This window comes from Zootermopsis nevadensis, unplaced genomic scaffold (assembly GCF_977971745.1).
Source record: "Zootermopsis nevadensis isolate Lab colony 2312 unplaced genomic scaffold, Znev_1.0 Znev_ptg000028l, whole genome shotgun sequence".
NCBI lineage: Eukaryota > Metazoa > Arthropoda > Insecta > Blattodea > Termopsidae > Zootermopsis > Zootermopsis nevadensis.
The window spans coordinates 14,028,872-14,049,524 of NW_028259160.1; the positions used below are offsets into that span (position 1 = coordinate 14,028,872).

The 20,653-nt window shown below is 38.2% G+C and overlaps 2 protein-coding genes across 7 annotated transcripts in view; one reads left to right on the top strand and one right to left on the bottom strand.

Moving 5' to 3' along the window:
• The window catches only part of LOC110832819 (uncharacterized), a 32,228-nt gene extending 24,309 nt beyond the window's left edge, over positions 1-7,919 (top strand). The window contains exons 5-6 of one of the 2 annotated variants that reach the window (XM_087356962.1): positions 3,597-3,749; positions 5,352-7,919. In XM_087356962.1, coding sequence (XP_087213088.1) covers positions 3,597-3,749; positions 5,352-5,473 — 275 coding nt within the window. In that variant the 3' untranslated portion in view covers positions 5,474-7,919. Of the gene's footprint in view, positions 1-3,282; positions 3,750-5,351 lie in introns of those variants that run through there. The other variant, XM_087356961.1, reaches the window with a different exon arrangement.
• The window catches only part of LOC110832816 (uncharacterized), a 124,702-nt gene that overhangs the window by 41,053 nt on the left and 62,996 nt on the right, over positions 1-20,653 (bottom strand). The window lies entirely within an intron of this gene.

The window sequence follows — 20,653 nt, forward strand, 5'->3', positions numbered from 1 at the left end:
CAAATGTTTACGAAAACGTGCATGCCTGTGTTAGAACGACTTGAAGCTCTGAAATCTGAAACTCACACAGAAACGTAAATGTTGCCCTATGCCTAAACCCCGCGTCACAAACGTGTGCAGGAGCTATAATATAAAGATCCACGTAAGCTAGATCTTGGCGTTAGAAGCGCATGAAAGGCCAGTTTCAGCCTCTTGTTACTTTAGTCTGGGGTAAGAATCCCTGGTAGCATTTAATGAAGTTACTTCTATTTTGCATGGGTGTGAAACTTGGTCTCTTGCATTAAGGGAAGAATACACAGAATGTACGTGGCTGAAAACAGGGTGCTGAAGAAAATGTTTAGATCCAAGATTACCGGGGTTGGAGAAAAGTGCACAGTGAGAAGCCTCTCTGATTGCTACAGATGAACAGAGCTGTTCGTTTGTAGATTTACGTGCATATAAGTCTAGGTGAGAAATTCAATTCATTTGCATATAATAATAATAATCGCCAATGCTATTGATCTGGGATATACTAACAGTAAATATGGAATATTCACACTCTGGGGAATCTAACTAATACCTTTACTAGTTTATGTTTTAATTAAAACAATGCACACAGAAATCCTAACTAAAATCGACTAGTGTTGGGAAAACATCTCTATAGTAAATATTGTACCTATGGACTATCTGGAATCCTGTAATTATTGTTACGTGTTCATAAATCCTCAGCAAGAAACATCTTATGGATTTTGTGCAGTCTAGACCAGTGGTATTCAACCTTTTTTGTTCGCGTACCCCCAGATATAATTTCTCTTCAACTTTGTACCCCCAAAGTTATTGGTGTATAATTCAAGTTATACATAGTATATAATCTACATCTAAAATAAATTAAATCAATTGCATTACTGATTATTCAGTATTTATCATAAACTAAAATATATATTTGTTTAAATTTCACGTACCCCCTAAGATGTCTTCGCGTACCCCAGGTTGAATACCACTGGTCTAGACAACGAGGAAAATTAAATTAGCACACGATGTGAAACCTGGAGCAGAGTGATTTAATACACTTACTTAGCGGGAACAGTTTCTGTTCCTTGCCACTAACATTCAACGTACTTATCGAATATTCCTCTTTCGTTTGTAATTGTACACGTCATAAAGATCGAGTCGCAAGAGTGCGATGGGCGAAACACAGCCGACGAGTTGGTACTCCAGGGATTTACAATTGTTACAGAGTAGAGTTCACAGATGTATTTAAGTTCGTTGCTACTATAAGTTATCCTGTTGGCGAAAAAGCTTATACGTGGAAATTACGCCACGTCCTACAAATACGTATCCCCTGTTTAATACCATAATCAATCTACATGTGGTTTAAGGATATTTATCTACTAAAATAGGGCTTAAAACAAATTACAGCGTTTCTCACATTCTCCGCCACTTCTACATTTCTCTCATGTTCAAGTCTTCTCTTGTGATCAAGTGTTAATGGGAGTGGTGAAAATGTATCAACAGCAAAAAACTGTTGGTAGTTTTCTGGGGTGTTTAATGAAACTTTTTAACTGCAAACGTCGAATGGTGGGATTATAAATTATGAAATTTAATATGATATAAAAGGATGCGGTCACTAGAGACCGATGCACATTTTGAGTGAATCATCTGTATTTACAGCCACTTCTACCCTCTTTCTTATTAGCCATATATTCGTATTTCCTGTTACGAATATGTAAAAAATATGGGTCTTGGAATTTTTATAATTCCTTCTCCCGAACGCGTCTAGTAAGGGCGAACACGTTGTTTTATAGTCGCCCTTCTCTTTTAATTTCAACACGACAAGAAGTATGTTGTCGCCCATAAAAAGAACATTTTCCATAGCAATCAACATGCACACAGACAAACAGATGACACCGTGACGAAAAAGTAATTATGTTCTGTTCCCTTTCTTCGTATGAAACAGTGTACGAACGAGGTGGGTTTTAGCAAAGCTGTCATTACATAGAAGGTCGTCTTATTCACCTTTATTACCCGACCATTCCTTTACATAGTTTTATTTTCTTCAGCGAGAGAAAAAACGCCAGTCTCTAATAATTGAAACAAGTCTGAATTGCCAGTAGGACCCACATAACGTTCTGAACGCCGTTATTATACAATAGCACCAAACCTTATTAAACTGAGCGATGATTTGTTACTGGGCACAGAATGATCAAATATCGCGGCTGAGAGGGTTGACACTCCTGCGTCGTATTCTGGAGGTACCGAGTTCAAATCAATGCCCTTACATTGGCTACCTTAACTGAAGTTTTCATCGTCTTCCTCACTCACTCCAGACAATTTCTGTTCGCTCAACTACGTCATAACCGCTTGCTACCCCTGATTTCCCACCCCCTTGGTCATGCCTTTGTCGGATTGGACTCCAAAGAGCACGCCTTTCCATTGTTATTTACTGCTGCTGTTTCAACTGATAGGGTTACTTAATATCGAACACGATATGGCTAGTAAGGACTTATGGAAGTAGTTACCTGCTCTAATGTATTAATATTCCAACATTTTCTCGGAGAGATTAGGGAAAAACCACAGCACATCAGCCGAGATTCAAATCAAGTATTATACCTCAACAGTACATGTCCATAGCAACTCTTGAAAGGTGAGTCCGCGTGCCGCCAAAGTAAGGTGTGGGGAATCCCGGGACAACTTGATGACTTTCCTTAGGGAGCACAGAAAACGTCATCAAAGAAACTCTGCAGGAGCTATTAGTGACAGGCAGGAAGGAGGAGGCTTCAGGCGGAGGCAGACAAGTGCCGTCACTTGCACTAGCAGACAGCACTTCCCAGGCGACGTCGACTGTAAGGACGCGTAACCTGAGAACCGTAGTGTATTACGGTACAGCCTACTGTGTAAGGCTGCATATAAGAAACATCCTACCCGTCGCTCTGTGACTGACAGTCCTGTAAGGCAGATGTGCTATATCTGTCACTCTTTGATATAGATTCTACCAGATAAATAAAAGCATTCATCAAATCTAAAACTTCTTGACGATGGTGAAGAGTAAATTGAATAAAAAATTTCTTGGATATTATCCATCGTCTAGTAAATATAAAACGTAAAACGACGTTTCGGAGATGGGACTCTATCTCCGGTCCGGAGATAGGGATTAGCTCTATCTAGTGGGCCCAACTGTGTAGGAACCTGAAGACGGAGATAGAGTCCCATCTCCGAAACGTCGTTTTACGTTTTATATTTACTAGACGATGGATAATATCCAAGAAATTTTTTATTCAATTGAGCATTCATTAAGTTCATCAGATGCAATTTGTTAGAGATAATTTGGAAATATTTGAATAAATATATCGTGCTACATGCCCCGCTGTCATCCTTATTGATTTTATAACCGCAATAATATTTAACAGTAATATAAATTATGAAGCTCCTCATGCAATTTTCTCAAGCATCCTGCTACATCCTCTCTCTCACGTCATAATCAGCAATTCCCTTTAACACCGTTTCTCAAACAATCCCAACCCACGCTTTTTCCTTACGATGTCGGAGTAACATGATGCTCATACCCACTCTTTCCCGGGTTTATTTTCTCTCTGTGTTTGTGGTTCTCACAATTGCAGTCTGTGGATCTCCGGCCCCACAAGGCCAACACGGACAGCCCCAGGCGGGGTCACCTAGTACCCCAGGCCCAGGTGGTGGCAACATTAAGAAGGGCAAAGGAAGAGGCGACCCCTATCCCATTAACCGCCTGTGGAAGAGCAGAACACCACTGGGTAAGAAGAAACAGCCATTTTGTTACGTGTTAAGTTGTAGGTTGCAAGTGTCATTACCCTACATCTTCGCATAGAAGACTGGTAATAACGTAATTAATTTGACTGGAATGACACAGGAAAACTACCAAAATACTTTGTCACGACAGAAAGACTCAGGGCTGAGATTCGACCCCAAGAATTGTTGAATACGAAGAAGAAGTACTGACAACTAAATAATTACGCGCAATAACAAATATGAAAAGAATTCTGAACAAATAATTAACATCCATTTTCAGAGCTACTTTATGTCCTTCCGTTTCACAAAACACAATCATCAGATATAAATTTTCCAAGAGAACAGTTCATTAATTAAGTATGTCATTTATAAACGAGGCTGGAATATGCTTGTGATGTCACTGGACGCTTTTTACTTCATTATAGTTGATATGGAAACTGATATGATACATCACATTTGACATATGATCACTTTCTTTTGAAGCGAACAGTACCGTTGATCTAGAACATCAATAAACCACACAGGACTATCAGTCACCAAGCAGAAAAGACGTAACATTGAGGTCATAAACAATGCAATTCCACGTTTGGTGATCTCCGCACACCCCCCTCCCTTTCAACTGCGAGTCCCAGAAAATCTAGTATGCAGGCCTGATAACACACAAGCAAAACACTGTGCCGGGTCTGTATCAGACCGTAATGGACATGTCGCTAAATAATGCATGCAGTGAAAATGGCGGAATAAACTGCAGACTACGGTCAATTCTATCCGAGTGAAAAGAAAAGATGGAGATCGAAAATGAGTATCAGAAACGAATGAGATTCTCCTCTCTGCGCAGTTTAGTTACGACAGCGGAAGGAATGCGTCCAGTGTAAAAATGTGCACTCTTTTCACCTCTCAATGGTCTTAGTGTTCATTTATTTCACATGAATAATTGATGTTGACAGAACAGATACTACAATCAGCAAATACATTATACAGATGGACAGAAACTAATATCCACGAGCCGGAAACTGCCACTACAAATCAATCCGGCCAGAGTGTTATACAGATATTATTAACACGATGACCCTGCATCATACAGGGGAACTATTTTAATTTAAATAAATAAATTAATATGAATGGAAACGGGATTTGAGGTTCCCAGGGTAGTGAAGATTTCGAGCGTGGTCTTAAATGGAGACAATGAAAATATAATTGTTTTATTCAGGCGTTTTCTTACAAGTGGTAGACGTTTATCGACGTTTCAGAAGTGCTTACTGCCGACATTATCGGGGCCCTGATGATGAAAGCAGTAAGCACCTCTTAAATATCAATACATTTCTACGAGACTACACGGCGCTACAAACCAGAAGACAGCCATCTTCATACTGAACGCCGTGAGAAACTAAAATTCTAAACAGGCCATGTTGTGGCAAAATATTATTCATTTTCGAGTTCTAAGTTCTGTCTCAAACGCTTTAATATTTAGGAGAGTAAGGAGAACTATAAGTACAATAAGAGAATCAACTTAAAATGGGTGCAGAAACAAATCCAAAAATCTCATGCGCGTTTTAACACGCTTTCTTTTAGCCGAATAAGACGTGACAATGTTCGGATCTGTGCAGGTAACGCCGAACCGTACATCGTTCTGGCGCTCCTGATAGGATTCGTGACCGTCGTCATAGGCTGCTGGTTGTCGGACAACTGCTGGTCACCCGAACCAGAACACCTGGTCACAATTGCCTAGAATTGGAGGCACTCCGGCTGACAGACCGGACGCGTTGTGACCATCCAGCCCAGGCCACTTCGCCGTAGCCGCAGCGCCTTCATAAGCAACAACAGATCCACACGTGATGTGTCAGGCAGCGTCGTAGCCAACTTCTGTAATTGCTGTGGCAGTAGAGGATATCCTGGGATGATGCTGCAACAGAACTCACCGAACACAGCGCGACGTTGGTGTCAACATGGTCCAGTGTGCTGTAAAAACACACACACATCTGACGCAGGCCGGCAGAAGTCTCAGACTGCCAATCAACTCTTTTGTCACACGAGCTCATTCTGTGACAACAGTGTATTTTCAACACAAAGATCGTCATCGGCTCCTCAAAGCGCAAATTATATCTGTTATCAGTCGTATTCTATACGTGGCAGCTATGACCGTCACCTATCCCTTCCTTCTGGAGATTTTCAGCATTCCTACAAGTGCAATTACACCCGCTTTAAATGTTACAACGCTAAACGTGAATTTGAACAAATAACCACTAAAATTTGTTGTCAATCGTGTTCCCATTGCAGCAAACGGGAAGTTCCTTCATCACGGAACAGTCAAACGCGTGCCAATAATTTCTGTCAGAGTTGCCCAATAATCGGCAACAGCGTCTGTTTACAGTTAGTGCCAACAGTTGCTGAAATTATATAAGCATCTCTGCCGGTTGTAATTTAAGTTCAATATAATACAAAAATGAGAGCGTGTGATTGCTTTTCATCAGACTTCAAAGCTGGCACAGTCCCTTTGAGCTTCGAATGGAGGATTAAATATTAACAGAAATTAACATAAAATTTAATAATGTAAGTACAGAAATTAAAGCTGGTATAAGTTCTGTTCATGGCCGATAGAATATTCATTTTAATATGTATCTTCATTATCAAAAATTCTCTTGAGTACAGAAATATCTATCTTGTTTGCCTATGGCTACAAATAGTGGATATTCTGAATGGATCTGCCTACCTAAAGGCGGGTATGCTACTATGGCTGTCATTTTTACAACACAAAAGTAAACCAGTATTAAACTTTCTGAAATGTAAATGGTACTGTGAACTTCACAGTATTATAACGCCAAAGAGAAAGTAATTCTTATAGTTTAACTGATCAACATATATTAAAAAGGAGCATAAAACTTGCAGGCCCTGTCAAAAATTAACACTGCAGGCAAGTATATGACTACCTGACTCTTATTTTTCTAAAAATTTTCAAACACAATAATAATAGCTATAATGATGTGTTTTTCTTATGTGAATGAAGCAATTGAGTTTTTAAGCATTCCCTATTTAGAAGGGGTTGTGCGAATACTAATTAAGATGCTCACATTAATAGTAACCTTATAATGATCATGGAATTCTCCAGGTACCCAGTTAAATCAATGTATTTAATGACCGCTAAACGTTGAGTTATTTATTCTGCATGGAAGTGTAATGTAACAACAAATTTATGTCTTCACAAACACATACCCAACATTATTTACGAAATGTCGGAAAAATACATAATTTAAAATAATACCGATGATTAGTACAGCCGGTCAGTTATTACGGTTAAATTCATGACTATTAAAATTGGTTTTCCTTTATTTTATTTGTAAAATTTGAGGTTTATTTTATTTCTTGTTGATCACGTTCCAAAGGGAATGTAGCAACACTGCAGTTCAATGACTGTCACCGCTCATGGATTTACGAAGTTAAGTGCGTATTCAATACTAACAATTAATCTGGAAGTCAAAATAGCTTTGTGAAGCAACACATCTTTGCAAGTTACAATTTCCGTTTTAACATATCGCGTTCTATTCTCAAGAACGATGCAATGTGTGTGTTTATTATGTTAATCTGTGTTGTGCTCGGCGGCAAATTTGTGAACGGATGTTAAATATTTCGTGGTCAGAACATGACCCTATGCCTTTGTGTGTGAATTAATAAACAAGTGATCACGAAGACGGGACCAAAACCTGAAATTTACAATTTTTTAATGTCTTAATTGTAATTAAGAAAATATCTGATTGCTCATATACACTCTGTGTAATTTGTGAAGGCACAAAGAACAAATGCGAAAATGAACAAACACAAGGACATGAATGAATTGCAAGGAGACAAGTTCCTGGCAGTCTGTAGTTCCATCTACTGACATCACTGCAGACATGAGTAACTCAAGTAAGTCGAGACTGGGAATTTAAATGAGAATATCTTTTAAACCTACGTCTAATTACATGCTGGAGATATTATGTGGAGTTGCATTATGCTTATTTTGACTTGAAAGTATTAATGTTTAATGTTTTTCATGCTTGATTATGCACAAAGACAAGTTAGGGCTGAAGATTCCTAACACGAACTACATTTCATTATATATGTTTAGCATAAATCTGTAATGTTGCAAGATAAAAGCATGATTATTTTAGTTAAAATAAAGTTAGCCTAAATATTACAAACCTATTTTAATCAATAATGAGTACACAATTTTTTATTGTTTGCTTTTAAGAATACGATGCTATTAATATAACACACTCACTTAATATAATTAATAAACTATGAAATTACATTTCCTCATATTGAGGATTTATGTAAGCAATATATCATTGTCTAAATACCACATAAGATCATTTTCCACACATTACATTTTAGCCTACCGAATTTCTGCCACAAATCATCGTTCGAAAACCTTTCAACATTACGAGTTCTGTATCAGTAAACTCGACTGATGTGCACATAAAAGGCAGCATATACTGCAGAGCGAGCTCTTAGCCTCCATTACGTTAACAAACAATAGGTTTTTGAAACTGTTCGTTTCATTGTACAACAGGGTTCTGAACACAAACACAAAGAGTAGTGGGTATTTATTGGTGTACTTCTCTCTCAAGAGATGTGCTTAAAGAGTAAATTTTAGAAAATTAGACTTGCAAGCCTCAAAACAAAATCTTGTCCGAAATTTTCTATTTCAATTTAAACCCAACTCATGAAATTATTTTATTTCAAAGCAACAAGTAAAGAGCGTTGCTTGGACTTAATCAAAACAAAATTTATATATCTGTAATAATTATTAGTGAACTGATATAATTATATATAAATTCAATCACGCTACATACGTATAAGTGCGAGGACATATAATACTCTATTCATTTAAACAGCGAAGCGTGACGTCCTGTTAGTACACAGTGCAAGTCACGGGCAAACTCAATTAAAATGACGGCAATTTATATTTTATACACATTATACGGTGATAAATTCTGATGGGAACAAACTACATTATCTCTCTTCTATTCCTGTGATCGTACGCTAAACACTGTCTCCACGTAGTGCCGTTAGTATCGTGTTAACACGCCGCAGAAAGAAAAGATAGATAGAAAACTCTGGCAACAAGCGAATTTAATGGCCCACTATTTTATAAAGAAACGCTTAGTAATTTAAAATAAATGTAAAATAATGTTTTATAAATGTTTGCACGTTTGTATAAAACTTGCCTTCGCACAGCTTAATTCGCTAATGATTTCCTGAATGTATTATTCGCTGAATGTCATAATGAGAGTGACGTAATTGTATCAAATGTATGTTTATGTGGAAATAAGAAAAACAAAAAACGGACGACGTTTTGACCAGCTCCTATAAATACCAACTTAGGGAACATTTGAGAAGTAGCTAGCATGTTAAAAGTTGTTGTACCTCCAGCGTAATATTCCCCTCAGAAAAGGTGCTTTTACTTTCATGAATTGGCAAGTTTTATTATTATATCACTTTATAACTTTCTGACTTATCACATAAAATCACAGTCTAATGTAACTAATTTACTTTAAATGTTAAACAATATATTATCTTTCAAATGTATAAAAATTAAATGTTGGGGTTTTAAGAACTTATGGCACAAAATCATATAAATATAAATTAAGTAATAGATGAGTTTTGAAGGAAGTTGTAAAATTTGAAAAGTCACATTTATCACTTAAGTGAAGATTACTGAAAGTAAGCTAAAATATTAAATGTTTAAAAAAATAATACGTTAAGATACAAATAACATTTTGGAGGCACTATTTGGACAACTAAAGTATTTTCTTAAAAATCCACAATAATGGATATGACACTAAACTGAATACCAACAGAATGCTTATTCCCGAAGAAATGTCCGAACTAATTCCAAATTAAGTAAATAATCAATACGTCAATAACCGATATGTGTACGTTTTATAAATAATTCTAGTTTTAGTATGAATTTTCACACATTAGTAAGAATTGTAGCATGTAATTCCACAACACTTCCTGCAAAGCTTTTATATTACGATATTATAATATTATTGCCCGGTTTGACATTCAGTTCAAATACATACGAATAAGCGCACGCTCGCACATATTAATCCTATCAACATACAAATTGAAGTAGACGTAACTACAAATCGCATTAATATTTTGAAAATGGATTAAACTATGCAAAACTGCTAAGAAGAACTTGTTAAATTGTATAACATGTTTACTTCTTCTAGAAGGAAGATCCTTCTACCAACCAGATTAAATCAAATAACATCTTTTTATAGTTTCGAGACGTATCTCGCCGTATATACGCTAATAATCAACCTTTACACTTATTTTTGATATTAAATGTGGAGAGTTCAACTTAAATCTCGTATCGCACATTTTTGTTACTTCAATACGTACGCGAAATAAAGTTACATCGCATTTAACAAACTCCCCCTATGTAAATGCACGTAATGATTATTTATAACTCCGTATCAATCATAAATATGTTTAAATACGATCCACGTGTCGTGTGCCTTCTCTTAATGCATAAGTGTTCCTTCGAGTCCTCACAAGACCACTCATTCTCTCATTCTGCCACTGGCAACCGTGAGCTCACGACCTGCGCTACATTCAGTAATCGATATCTGTCTATCTCTTCCAATCGACTGCTAATGCCAATTTGAATAGTAAAACCCTATAAAATGTAATTAATCCTGTAAGCAGTATATGCCTTTGTAACTGTAACATTAGACCTGTACTTTGAATGATTTGGTTCGTGAAATGCACGAAATTAGGAAAAACTGCAAATTTGTAGAAGGTGTGCTTTCTATCCTTTAATATGCTTTATATTTATTTAAACTACGCTTACGTTACATATGATGATAATTTTATAATTTCATAGTGACCTCCTTTAATTCATTGGTGATAACATGTACTTAAGCTTAATTGTGTAACAAAATAAACTGATTACATTTTAAAACTAACATTAGTAAAAACGACTAACTAATTTAACATGTAAATAAAAGTTCAAGTTCAATTTCTTGCAATCTGAAAGTTTTACTGCATAATTTTTATCTAAAACCAAGTTCATTAACTTACTGTACAAAATAAAATATATTATTTAAAAATTATCTCTGAACACAGAATTATATGTGTATACTAGCATATGTTCTTATACCTAAACACAATCAATATCGCAACCAAATAATACTTACGTCTAATTTAGAAGTTAACTTTTTATACATATTCTGATATATCGCAACGCTTAAGTAAATTCAGCTCCAAAATGCAATCTACAAATGTAAAGTTATCTCTCTGTTTAAGCACAAAGGCATAGAGAGTGGAGGTAAAACAGAACGCGTTATTAACCTCAGAACTAGGTGGAAGTGAGGATGAATGTCTTCTGGGTTATTGCGATGATGATAATCGAGGCAGCAAGGACCTCTGAAACGTCGGTAAACTTCTACTAGACAACACGGTGCTACAACCCAGAATACAGCTATCTTCGAACTCGCAGCCGTGAGAACCTGAAATTTCACTTCGTCGGAAGTTAGCGGTAAATTTGCTTCGCCGACGACACGGCCTCCGGTAGCACAACATCAAACTGCTGAATTTATCAGTGTCTTGTGCTACAAATTGAAAGATAACTCTATGAAACTACAATGGAGCATTATTTTTTTGAAAGAACTATTTCAACAGGTGTAAATTAATAAAGTCTTCTCGGGCTAACGAGCCACATAGTCAATAGCCTTGAAAATGAGGACAGAGATGGTTCTCGAAACGTCGGCGATTAATCAACATCTAACACGGCTGATAGCCCGAGAAGACTTTATTAATGAAAGCCGCCTTGAAAGCTTCACATCATGTATAGGTGTATATTAAGTTAATATTTCCATAAACGTAAGCGTACTGGCATCCACACAAAATTTGGTATAAAAATAGCTAAGGACATATTTTAGAGGATTCTGTCACAAATTTGCTGTGAAATTGCGTTTACTATATAGGAGACGCTTTTAAACCATAATAATGCCTAACATACCATGTGTATATATTTCGACGTATCAACATATTCTGAGAGAAGTTAATAATATATCTTATTTTGCAGAGGAATAAAACACCGACATACTAAACGAAAACATATTTTAGGGCCTAAATCTATTTGCTCAAATAAACTTTGCTGTAAAACTTGGCTGAAGTGATCACACATACAGCGAGCAATGGCAGAAAAATATTTGGCTGACAGCACTGAAATAGTTTGTGGGTTTATATATTACGGCTAAATTAATCAGTATGTTCGAAGATGGTTGACTTCTGGGCTGTAGCGCCGTGTAGTCTGGTAGAAGTTCACCAACATTTTAGAGGTTCTTGCTGCCTCCATCATCGGGGCGATAATCAACGCCCTGATGATGGAGGCAGCAATGACAACCCAGAAGGCAGCCATCTACAGACTCACCGCCATGAAAATGTCAAATTCTACTTAATAAATATACTAGTGTTAAGTTCATCCGGTTAATATGTACATCAGCCAAAATAATATTGTATGGTTAAAATACGATGGTAAACACGCGATTCTGAATTTAGCCGGATTATCTTAACATAAGTAACACCGGTTTCAGTATGTTCAGCATAGAGGGTTTTAATGGCATATTGGAGGGTAGCTCCACGGGGGGGGGGGGGGGGGTCTGGCTTATTTCCTTCAAAGCAAATTCATAAAACTCTTCTGACTTAATCTTACGATGGGACCTGAAGTGGAAATAAGTTTCTGGTGCGTCCCACGGCAGGTGATCCCTGACAATGCCAATGCTCGACGGTTAAACAGCGAAATCTAAGTGTTTATTGTCAGTTGTGGACACAATCAGAAGAAACAGGCTATCATCGACAATATTCCAATAATGCCAACAACAGCAGCACTTTGGAGTTTAGGCATAACACGGGTCTAATACAAACGCTCACCTCGTCCAAACAACCAACATTTCGATATCGCTGTGAAAGTGTGATCATTTAACCAGTTTTCTAAGCTAACCGCTGACATTGCACTCTGGGGTTACCAGAAACCAAAACACTTTTTGTGATTATTGATGTTTCTTTGAAGAAATTAAATTAATTGCTGTATGTTCAGTGTAGTAGTGTAAAATATATAGGTCCAATATTTGCATGTAAGTTCTTGGTTTGATTACAAATGTACTGCTTTTATAATTTGCTTATATGCAATAAATTAATGAATTCATTACCGCTGTCATATAAAATGTATGCTATTTATAAATATGTTGGAGATGGTTATGTAAATTTGCTACTGTATCAAAGAAATATTATATTATTTGCAAGTTATATTCGTGATTTTCTAACGTATTTTCCCCTGAAATACAGATGACTAGAGCCGTACTCTGTTGTTTTAATGTCCTGAGTTGCCAATCGCATGTCAGTAAATCAATACGATTCACTGACAAATTCTACCACTATGCCAACCCACATACGCTGTCAAAACATATAATAATTTTCTGTTACTGAATATTCACTTGTGGCAAGGCCGTCGTCTAGGCAACACGGAGTTTTCCTCCGGGGGCTTCCCCGGTTTCTCCGTGGCATCCCAACAATTACTCCATTCACACACAGAAGAAGGCAATGGCAAACCACTTCTGGATCATCTGCCAAGAACGTATATGAACAGGTCCCAGTCCGAGAAAAGGATGGAAGGATCCTGTTCATATGGACCTGTCGTCAGACAGAACACTAAATAAATAAAATAAAATTGAGATATTTATTTACTTACTACAACTTTGCTCTGCAAAATCGAAATTCAGAATCATAATAAAGACGAGACGTGTGCGAACCGTGGATGCTGAAACAAGGATGTAAAGAAAGGTGGAAAATATTTGTGTTCTTTCCAGACGCGGCCCCATAGCAGTCTCGCCTGCACGTGTACGTCCACCCAAACGTTTCATCGCCCACAATACTCAACGCATTTCAATGAAAGGTCATATACGTGGTTCCGCTCTGAAAACTGTCACAGGGCTTAGTAAAAGTTACGCACTCTTTCTTCGTATTTGAGATACACGGGTTCAACGTGACCGAAGATATCGGTCTGAAATCAAGGAGCACGAGATGGACAGGACATGTAGCACGCACGAAGGAATTGAGAAATGCATATTAAAGCTCGACCGGAAAACTGAATGCAAGGGAGCACTAGGAAGAACTAGGCGTAGACGGGAGTATAATATTAAAACGTATCCCGTAGGAAGAGGATAATAATGTGGACTGGATTGAAAGTTATCAGGACAGGGTCAAACAGCAGGCTGTTGTGAACACGATTAATTGCTTGCAGGTTCCATAAAAGGGGAGATATTCTTGACCAACCAAGCGACTGTCAGCTTCTCAAGACAGACTCTGCTCTATGAAAGTGCAGCTTGAATTGTCTTCAATCATTAGCAAAATTTTCAACAAGAACCCTCAGCATTATTCAAAGCATAATTCGTAAGGACAATTCTTCAGCATAATCCCTCAGCATAATCCCTCAGCATAACAACAGATTGTGATGAAAGACGCCATTGGTAATCGAAGAAACGATAAATGCATCGATATTGTTAGGGTTAAATCATACGGTGATATTCTGTCATATATAATTAAATGTCCGTAAAGTTTTAAGCACATGTCTCCCGATGTTCAAACCGCGTGAGACAGTTTCAAGTTTCGTCTGTGTGTTGTCACCGCTTTCTGTCTCCGTGGTACCAAACGGTGTCCCACAAGAGCGCCCTATCCCTCGATTTTTATGGGTCTCACGTCCTGAAAGACGGCAGAATGTACACTGCATGTCTCATAGCGGAAAACCCCGTGACCTGCTCTTTGCAACATATCAGCACCTGCATAAAGAGGAGGAAACACGAGGGAAAAGTTCACATTTAACTCTGGTTTAGGTGTTTGAGAACATTGTGCTAAGAAGAATGTTTTGGCACAAGGGAGAGTAAACAACAGAGGAATGAAGAAAACTACACAGTGAAGAAATTCATAATTTGAACTAGTTATCAAATATTTGGTTGAGATTGACTTGCCATGCTGCATTAAAAGAGAGGAGAGGAGATTTGATAAATATTTCAATCAGAAAACCAGAAGTTAAAATATCTCTTAGAGAAATCACGAGAAGATGGTATAATATTAAAATGGTTATTAAACAAATGGGTCTGGAAGATTTGAAATGCAATGAACGTGATGTTCTATGTCGGGCTGCAGTGTAGGCAGAAAGGAACCTTAATTTCTTGACATGGTCAGTGCCTGTCACCTTCTCAATTAAGTTAACGCTAATTACAGCTGAGAGGTAAGGCTTATTTATCTATGTTGGTCACAGTAATTGGCCCGTAGACATTCTCAACAAACGTTCAAAATGCCGATCCATTCTTTCACTCATTATAATCACACAAAGCATTTCTGACATTCCCACATTACAGTTAATGATATGGCGCTGTGTGATGTAGCTTTACTCACAAATGAAACCCCCTACAGGTGATCTGTCGTGAGCTGCCCTGCTTCTATTCACCGCAAAATAAGATGAGAACAGAGCGCAGGCTGTCCACATGTTCCACGATTCTAATAAACAAGGCAATTTATCTGAACAATCCTTAGCGCGTTGCATGTGAATCCACCGCACACTGAATGACCAGGAACCTCATTTAATGACAACTGGTTTCTTCAGTTCATCACCTTCATGGGTTAAGGTAACTAAATTACAGTAAACCCTCTTCCAAAGCCGTGGCCTGTAACTTGTAAGGTTTAAAAGATGTTGTAAACATAATCACGGCTTAATTGGCTACAATAACGGGTGGTCCCATGGATAATCTGAAATGAACATAAATAAAAATTGAATGGCTCACAGGGTTCCAGTTCTGGCAGTATTTTAGTTTCACAATTTTTCATCTGTAAAAAGTCGCTGTAAGTGCTGGTGTGAGAACATCGTGGCTGCAGTCACAAGTAGTTTGTTTCACTGAAATTGGAGTCATGCCGCGTTGTGTGCTTTCAAGCGAGAACGAAGGAGTACACGAAATATTCAATTTACTGCTACGGATGCTTCTGTAAGAATCATTTACTTTGATAACGACCTGCGTGTAATAAAACATTCCCTTGCTATTAAAGTAAAAATATCACTTTGGATATATTTATTTATTTCGTCGAAGACAGAGTTTACCGAATGATGGAATAGGAGTGCAAAAACTTTCATGAACTCAGTTAATTTGCTCAGAAACAGCGGTGCTGAAACGTGGAGACCACTGCGACCTTTTAACAGTCTAAAATCGCACAAAGTTCAAATATCATTGCAGAAGGCCGTGTTGACTTTTGATATTAGGCCTAGGTTCATCTTCCGGGGAACCTGGACTCACTGCGTGACGTTGTTTCCGGGACTTCTTGCTCACCAGATCGATACGGCACGCTCCAGACTCACGCCGCCCTTTCTCCACGAACCGAACACTACGCCACGGCTTGTTTGCGTCACGTCCGGTAAAATGCTGGCACTGTGATTAATGGCTCCGTTTTCAAAAATTCAGTGCTCACTTGCGTCCGCCTGGCAACATAATTACGTTTGTTACAAAAAGGGGAAAGCAAATAGTACACAACTCAGGATTCGTACGTGGCACTGAGGGCATCTATCGTACGAATTAAATAGTAAGGTCTGCGGAACAGTTATCATCGCCCTGAAGATGAACGCATCAAGCGCCTCTGAAACATCAGTGAACTTCAGCCAATCAGCACGGCGCAACATCCCATAAGAGAGTTATCTAAAGAAGTATTTGTCGTTATACGTTTCCCGTACAGATGGACAGTCGAACCCGATAGGCTACTTTTGCATTACTCCTACAAAACAACAGACTTTTGCTTTACGCCACATTACTAGGCCTATTTCTACTACGACTACTACCACAGCAGCTACTGCTACTGCTACTACTATCAATGTATATTCTCGGATTACATATGTATTAACAACGAAAGAAGGATTTAACGTTTGTGTTGATTTTAATGCACAGACCTTCTAATCGCCTGTGAGGGCTAAGCCAAGGAAAATCCCCGCTCAACAAACCGAAACATCCTCGCTGTTTGGCTGTTAACGCCCGAGCTTCTACTGCAGGCTTTACGTCCAAACACACTTTATCCCGAGTTATTTCCCCAGTCGCTCCAGTGAAATTCTTGGTTGCAAGCACTTCCTAAACTATCAACTAAATTAATCAATCAGAATTTTCTGCCACTCGACGATTATTTCAACAAAAGCCCGGAAGAAAAACGGGCACTTTAGCTGGTTATTTTTTTAACTCGTAGCCTGTATAAAGAACCCGAATTTGTGACGCTAGAGAATATTCATATCTGTCGCTCGCAATCCAATTCCTTTTCTGAACACAATGCGACTCTCCTCCCGCGGACTCAATGCACTGGAAAGAGTTTTCCGTTTTGTAGGAAGAGAAGGCTGTGCTGACAAACGTTTGAAGTTACAGCAGCGGAGTCAGCCGCTCACATTATTTCACGAAAGCATTTCAAAAAGCGGAAACACTTTAATTTGTTCAGAATCTATTCAAACGTCCTAAACATGACAAACTTTAACAGATTAAAAGACAATTCTTTATAGAAATTATTTCCGTGTGAATGAATCTGGTAAAATAAGTCAAACCTCCATACACTCGGTAATTCAGTGTTTGTAAATTTATTAACATCTGTACCACAGACTGCGTGGCCCGACAATGAATTAAAATTTTGACACATGTTTAAAATTAGTCCACATCGTGTTGTAATAACAGTGAGCTCCTATTCAGCCCTGTTTTGTCATCTTAGACTCCTGTCCTAATTTATCCTTGTAAAAGTGTTGCTGCCTCGGTATTTTTCAGATTTATTTATTATCCAACATAAATGTGTAATTTCCAAATGTAAGTAAAACCTTGAATTTGTGTAGCTATCCCCCTTGAGCAGTGGGTCCATAATGTCTGCATGCTCCGATCTAGAGTTCTAATCAACCAGGACCAGGAGCTTTCCCCCAGAGATAAGGACGACCAGAACATTAACCTGGCAACTCACCCCCTTATAGTTTATAAATTCCAACAGCGTCACCTCTAACTCCTTCGTCAGCGCAGAAATGTCACGTAAAACAAATATTTCTGTCTCTCTCTCTGCACGTGTAAAAACTTCGTCAGCGCAAAACGCAGTATAAAGCATAAAGATTGTCCCGCAATCTGCTGAAAGAGTACAGACTGAGGGTAACTAAAAAGAATATTGGGAGAATATTTGGACCAAAGAGAGAGGAAGTAAAGGGGACATATGAATAATTTATTATACAAAAACCGTATCAACACATAACCTAAACAACTGATAAACGTTAGTTAAACTCCGAGGTCAATGCATCGATCGATCAACTGTGAACTACGGAAAACCCTGTACAGTCAATCATATGGTGACTTGATGGTTACAGAACAACATTGAGGAATGTAAATGAATAACTCTTTCAACATCTTTTAACTATTTTTGAGCAGTTCGCCGTAGTTTCTGATAACAGAGCTGTGTGAACTTGCAGGTAGACGAATAAACCCTGAATATCCCCAAGGGACAAAACGAACAGCAAATTGAAACAGCTAACGTTCCAGTGCAAGGCACACAATACACTCTAGCGGTGAAGAACTGAAATTCACCACAATGCCCACACTTTTTATGATTGGAATTGATCGAATTAAAGGCCTCCGGGTTCATGTCTCGTTGTGTACAGTCTGAGGTAAAAGCTGTGCACAAAACAATAACATAAGATCCGTTAAATGTAATTACATTTGATGAATATCACCACCTACTGTAAAAATAGACAATTTGCAGTGCAGTGTATACGAAATGTAATTATAAATTGCAAAACAGTATTACACTTTCAATTAGGGTGTAAAGGCTGAAGGTGATCTGTAAATTTAGAAGCAACGGACATCTGGGGACCTTTCTGGTGTGGTGGTCCCTGTAAGTTGCACCTGCGACCAATCCCGAATAAATGCAATAAAATTAGCCACGATGTGTTTCCAAATATGTTTACAGAACATTTCATTCTGTATACTAAGTCGGTTAACAAATAAAAATATATTTTACAAGGATATTCCAGAACACAACGAGGACTTTCTTACAATTAGACACTTGTTACATTTAGAATGTGGTCTTATGTTTTGATACGGCAAGTCCTCAACAAAGCAGTACAACTTGCACTGTCATGAAGACCCCTAATCCTACAAACAGCAACGACAAACAGGATCCTTACAGTTTGTGCCACCCATCAGGTTAGATACCACTCTGAATTCTGGGCAGACATTTTTATAAAGGACTGACGTTGCACTGGAACTCACTGCTGTAAAACGTATACCTTTATAAAAATCAGTATCAAGTCAAAATCCTGATCAGGACCACAGATTCGAGGCCTCTTTTGTGATATTAATTCAACACTGTTGTCAGCATTCATAATAAGTAAGACTGACGTAGTAACAATTACGAGAGCAAAGGATAATATTAAAGCAAACCTTCAACAAACAGGGGTGGACTGAAGATGGTTGTATTCTAGGTTGTAGCGCCGTAAGAACCTCAATTCCTAATTACGGCAGCCCTTTTACCGCCAGCGACACCCAGAACGTAATTGAACGGTATCGAACGTGGGTGTAGATCACGTGACTGCAATGACGAGCTGGAGTAATTCTCTACTTCGCCGTAAGGTGGAACCACGAGTCGCAACTTTAGATTCCGGACGTTTCTCTACGATGAACACTTACTTCCGTTCGACCGAAGTTCTGTCGGAAGGGAAGTTGATTGAGTCATCTGACATTTGTTCACAACGAAAAGCAGCTAGTTGTTTCCCGATTCGAACAGTACACAGCTTCTAACGACTTTATCCGTCATTTTCAATTACTCCACAAATAAATCTAGTACACCCCTGGCAAATGTCTGAACTGTTTTGTAATTTGGGAAGCAAGTCTGAATTGGAATAGGCCTCAAGGCCTAACTGTAAGAAGCGAAAGGCGACAAACCTACTGCTGCAAAGCTGTGACTACGCAACAGACATCATAACAAATTTCATATTTCGAAATTCACCATCCGAAGAAATACTGCCAGATATTCATTAATTATTTCTGAATTTTAAACCAAGTAACAATTTCGTACACTACGAAACATTTGTTTTCACAAAACTTATGACATTATTTGAGATTTTTGTAAGGTAAAAGTAAAGTAAATTTATCCCACTATACGCCATGTAGGCGTTTGGGGTGAGTGGAGGTACAGCTCCTCTCTTCCTTGACCTCGGCACTAGATGGGGGTGAGTGGTCAGCATCACGCCCCGGCCGGTTTTACCCCCGGGAAAGGACCCCGGTACCCATTGGATAGGAGGCTGGGTGGGCCCCAGAGCCGGTCTGGACGCAGAGGATACAGGAAAAATCCTCTGTCCCCGTCGGGGATCGAACCCCGGTCGTCGCCCGTAGCTAGTCACTATACTGACTGAGTTATCCCGGCTCACGATTTTTGTAAGGTGGGTATTTAATTTACCAATAAAGTTTAAGTTTGTTATAGACCACCAATAAAAAATTTCATCGAAATTCTTTCATTACCTACGAACATGATAATTACAGACACGGACTGTCCATTTTGGGGTCTCTCGAGCATTTGATGCAGGCAACGCAGAATAAGGGGACAGAAATGAACGTCGAACATCCTCAGTTGTTAAAGAGGCATGTTTCTCAAACTCAAAATAATACTAAATAAATAATATTTTTATGTAAATTTACTAGAATATTTCATGCCATAAGTGACTTAAATATATTATTACAATATTTTTTCTCATTTAGATAACAAAATTTGACAGTCACCAAGTCTACCGTTAACAATGATTACACTCGTGGATGTAACCATTACGAATATTTCAACACTAAAATCCTTTCAGAATATGAATTAGAGCAGCGTATTT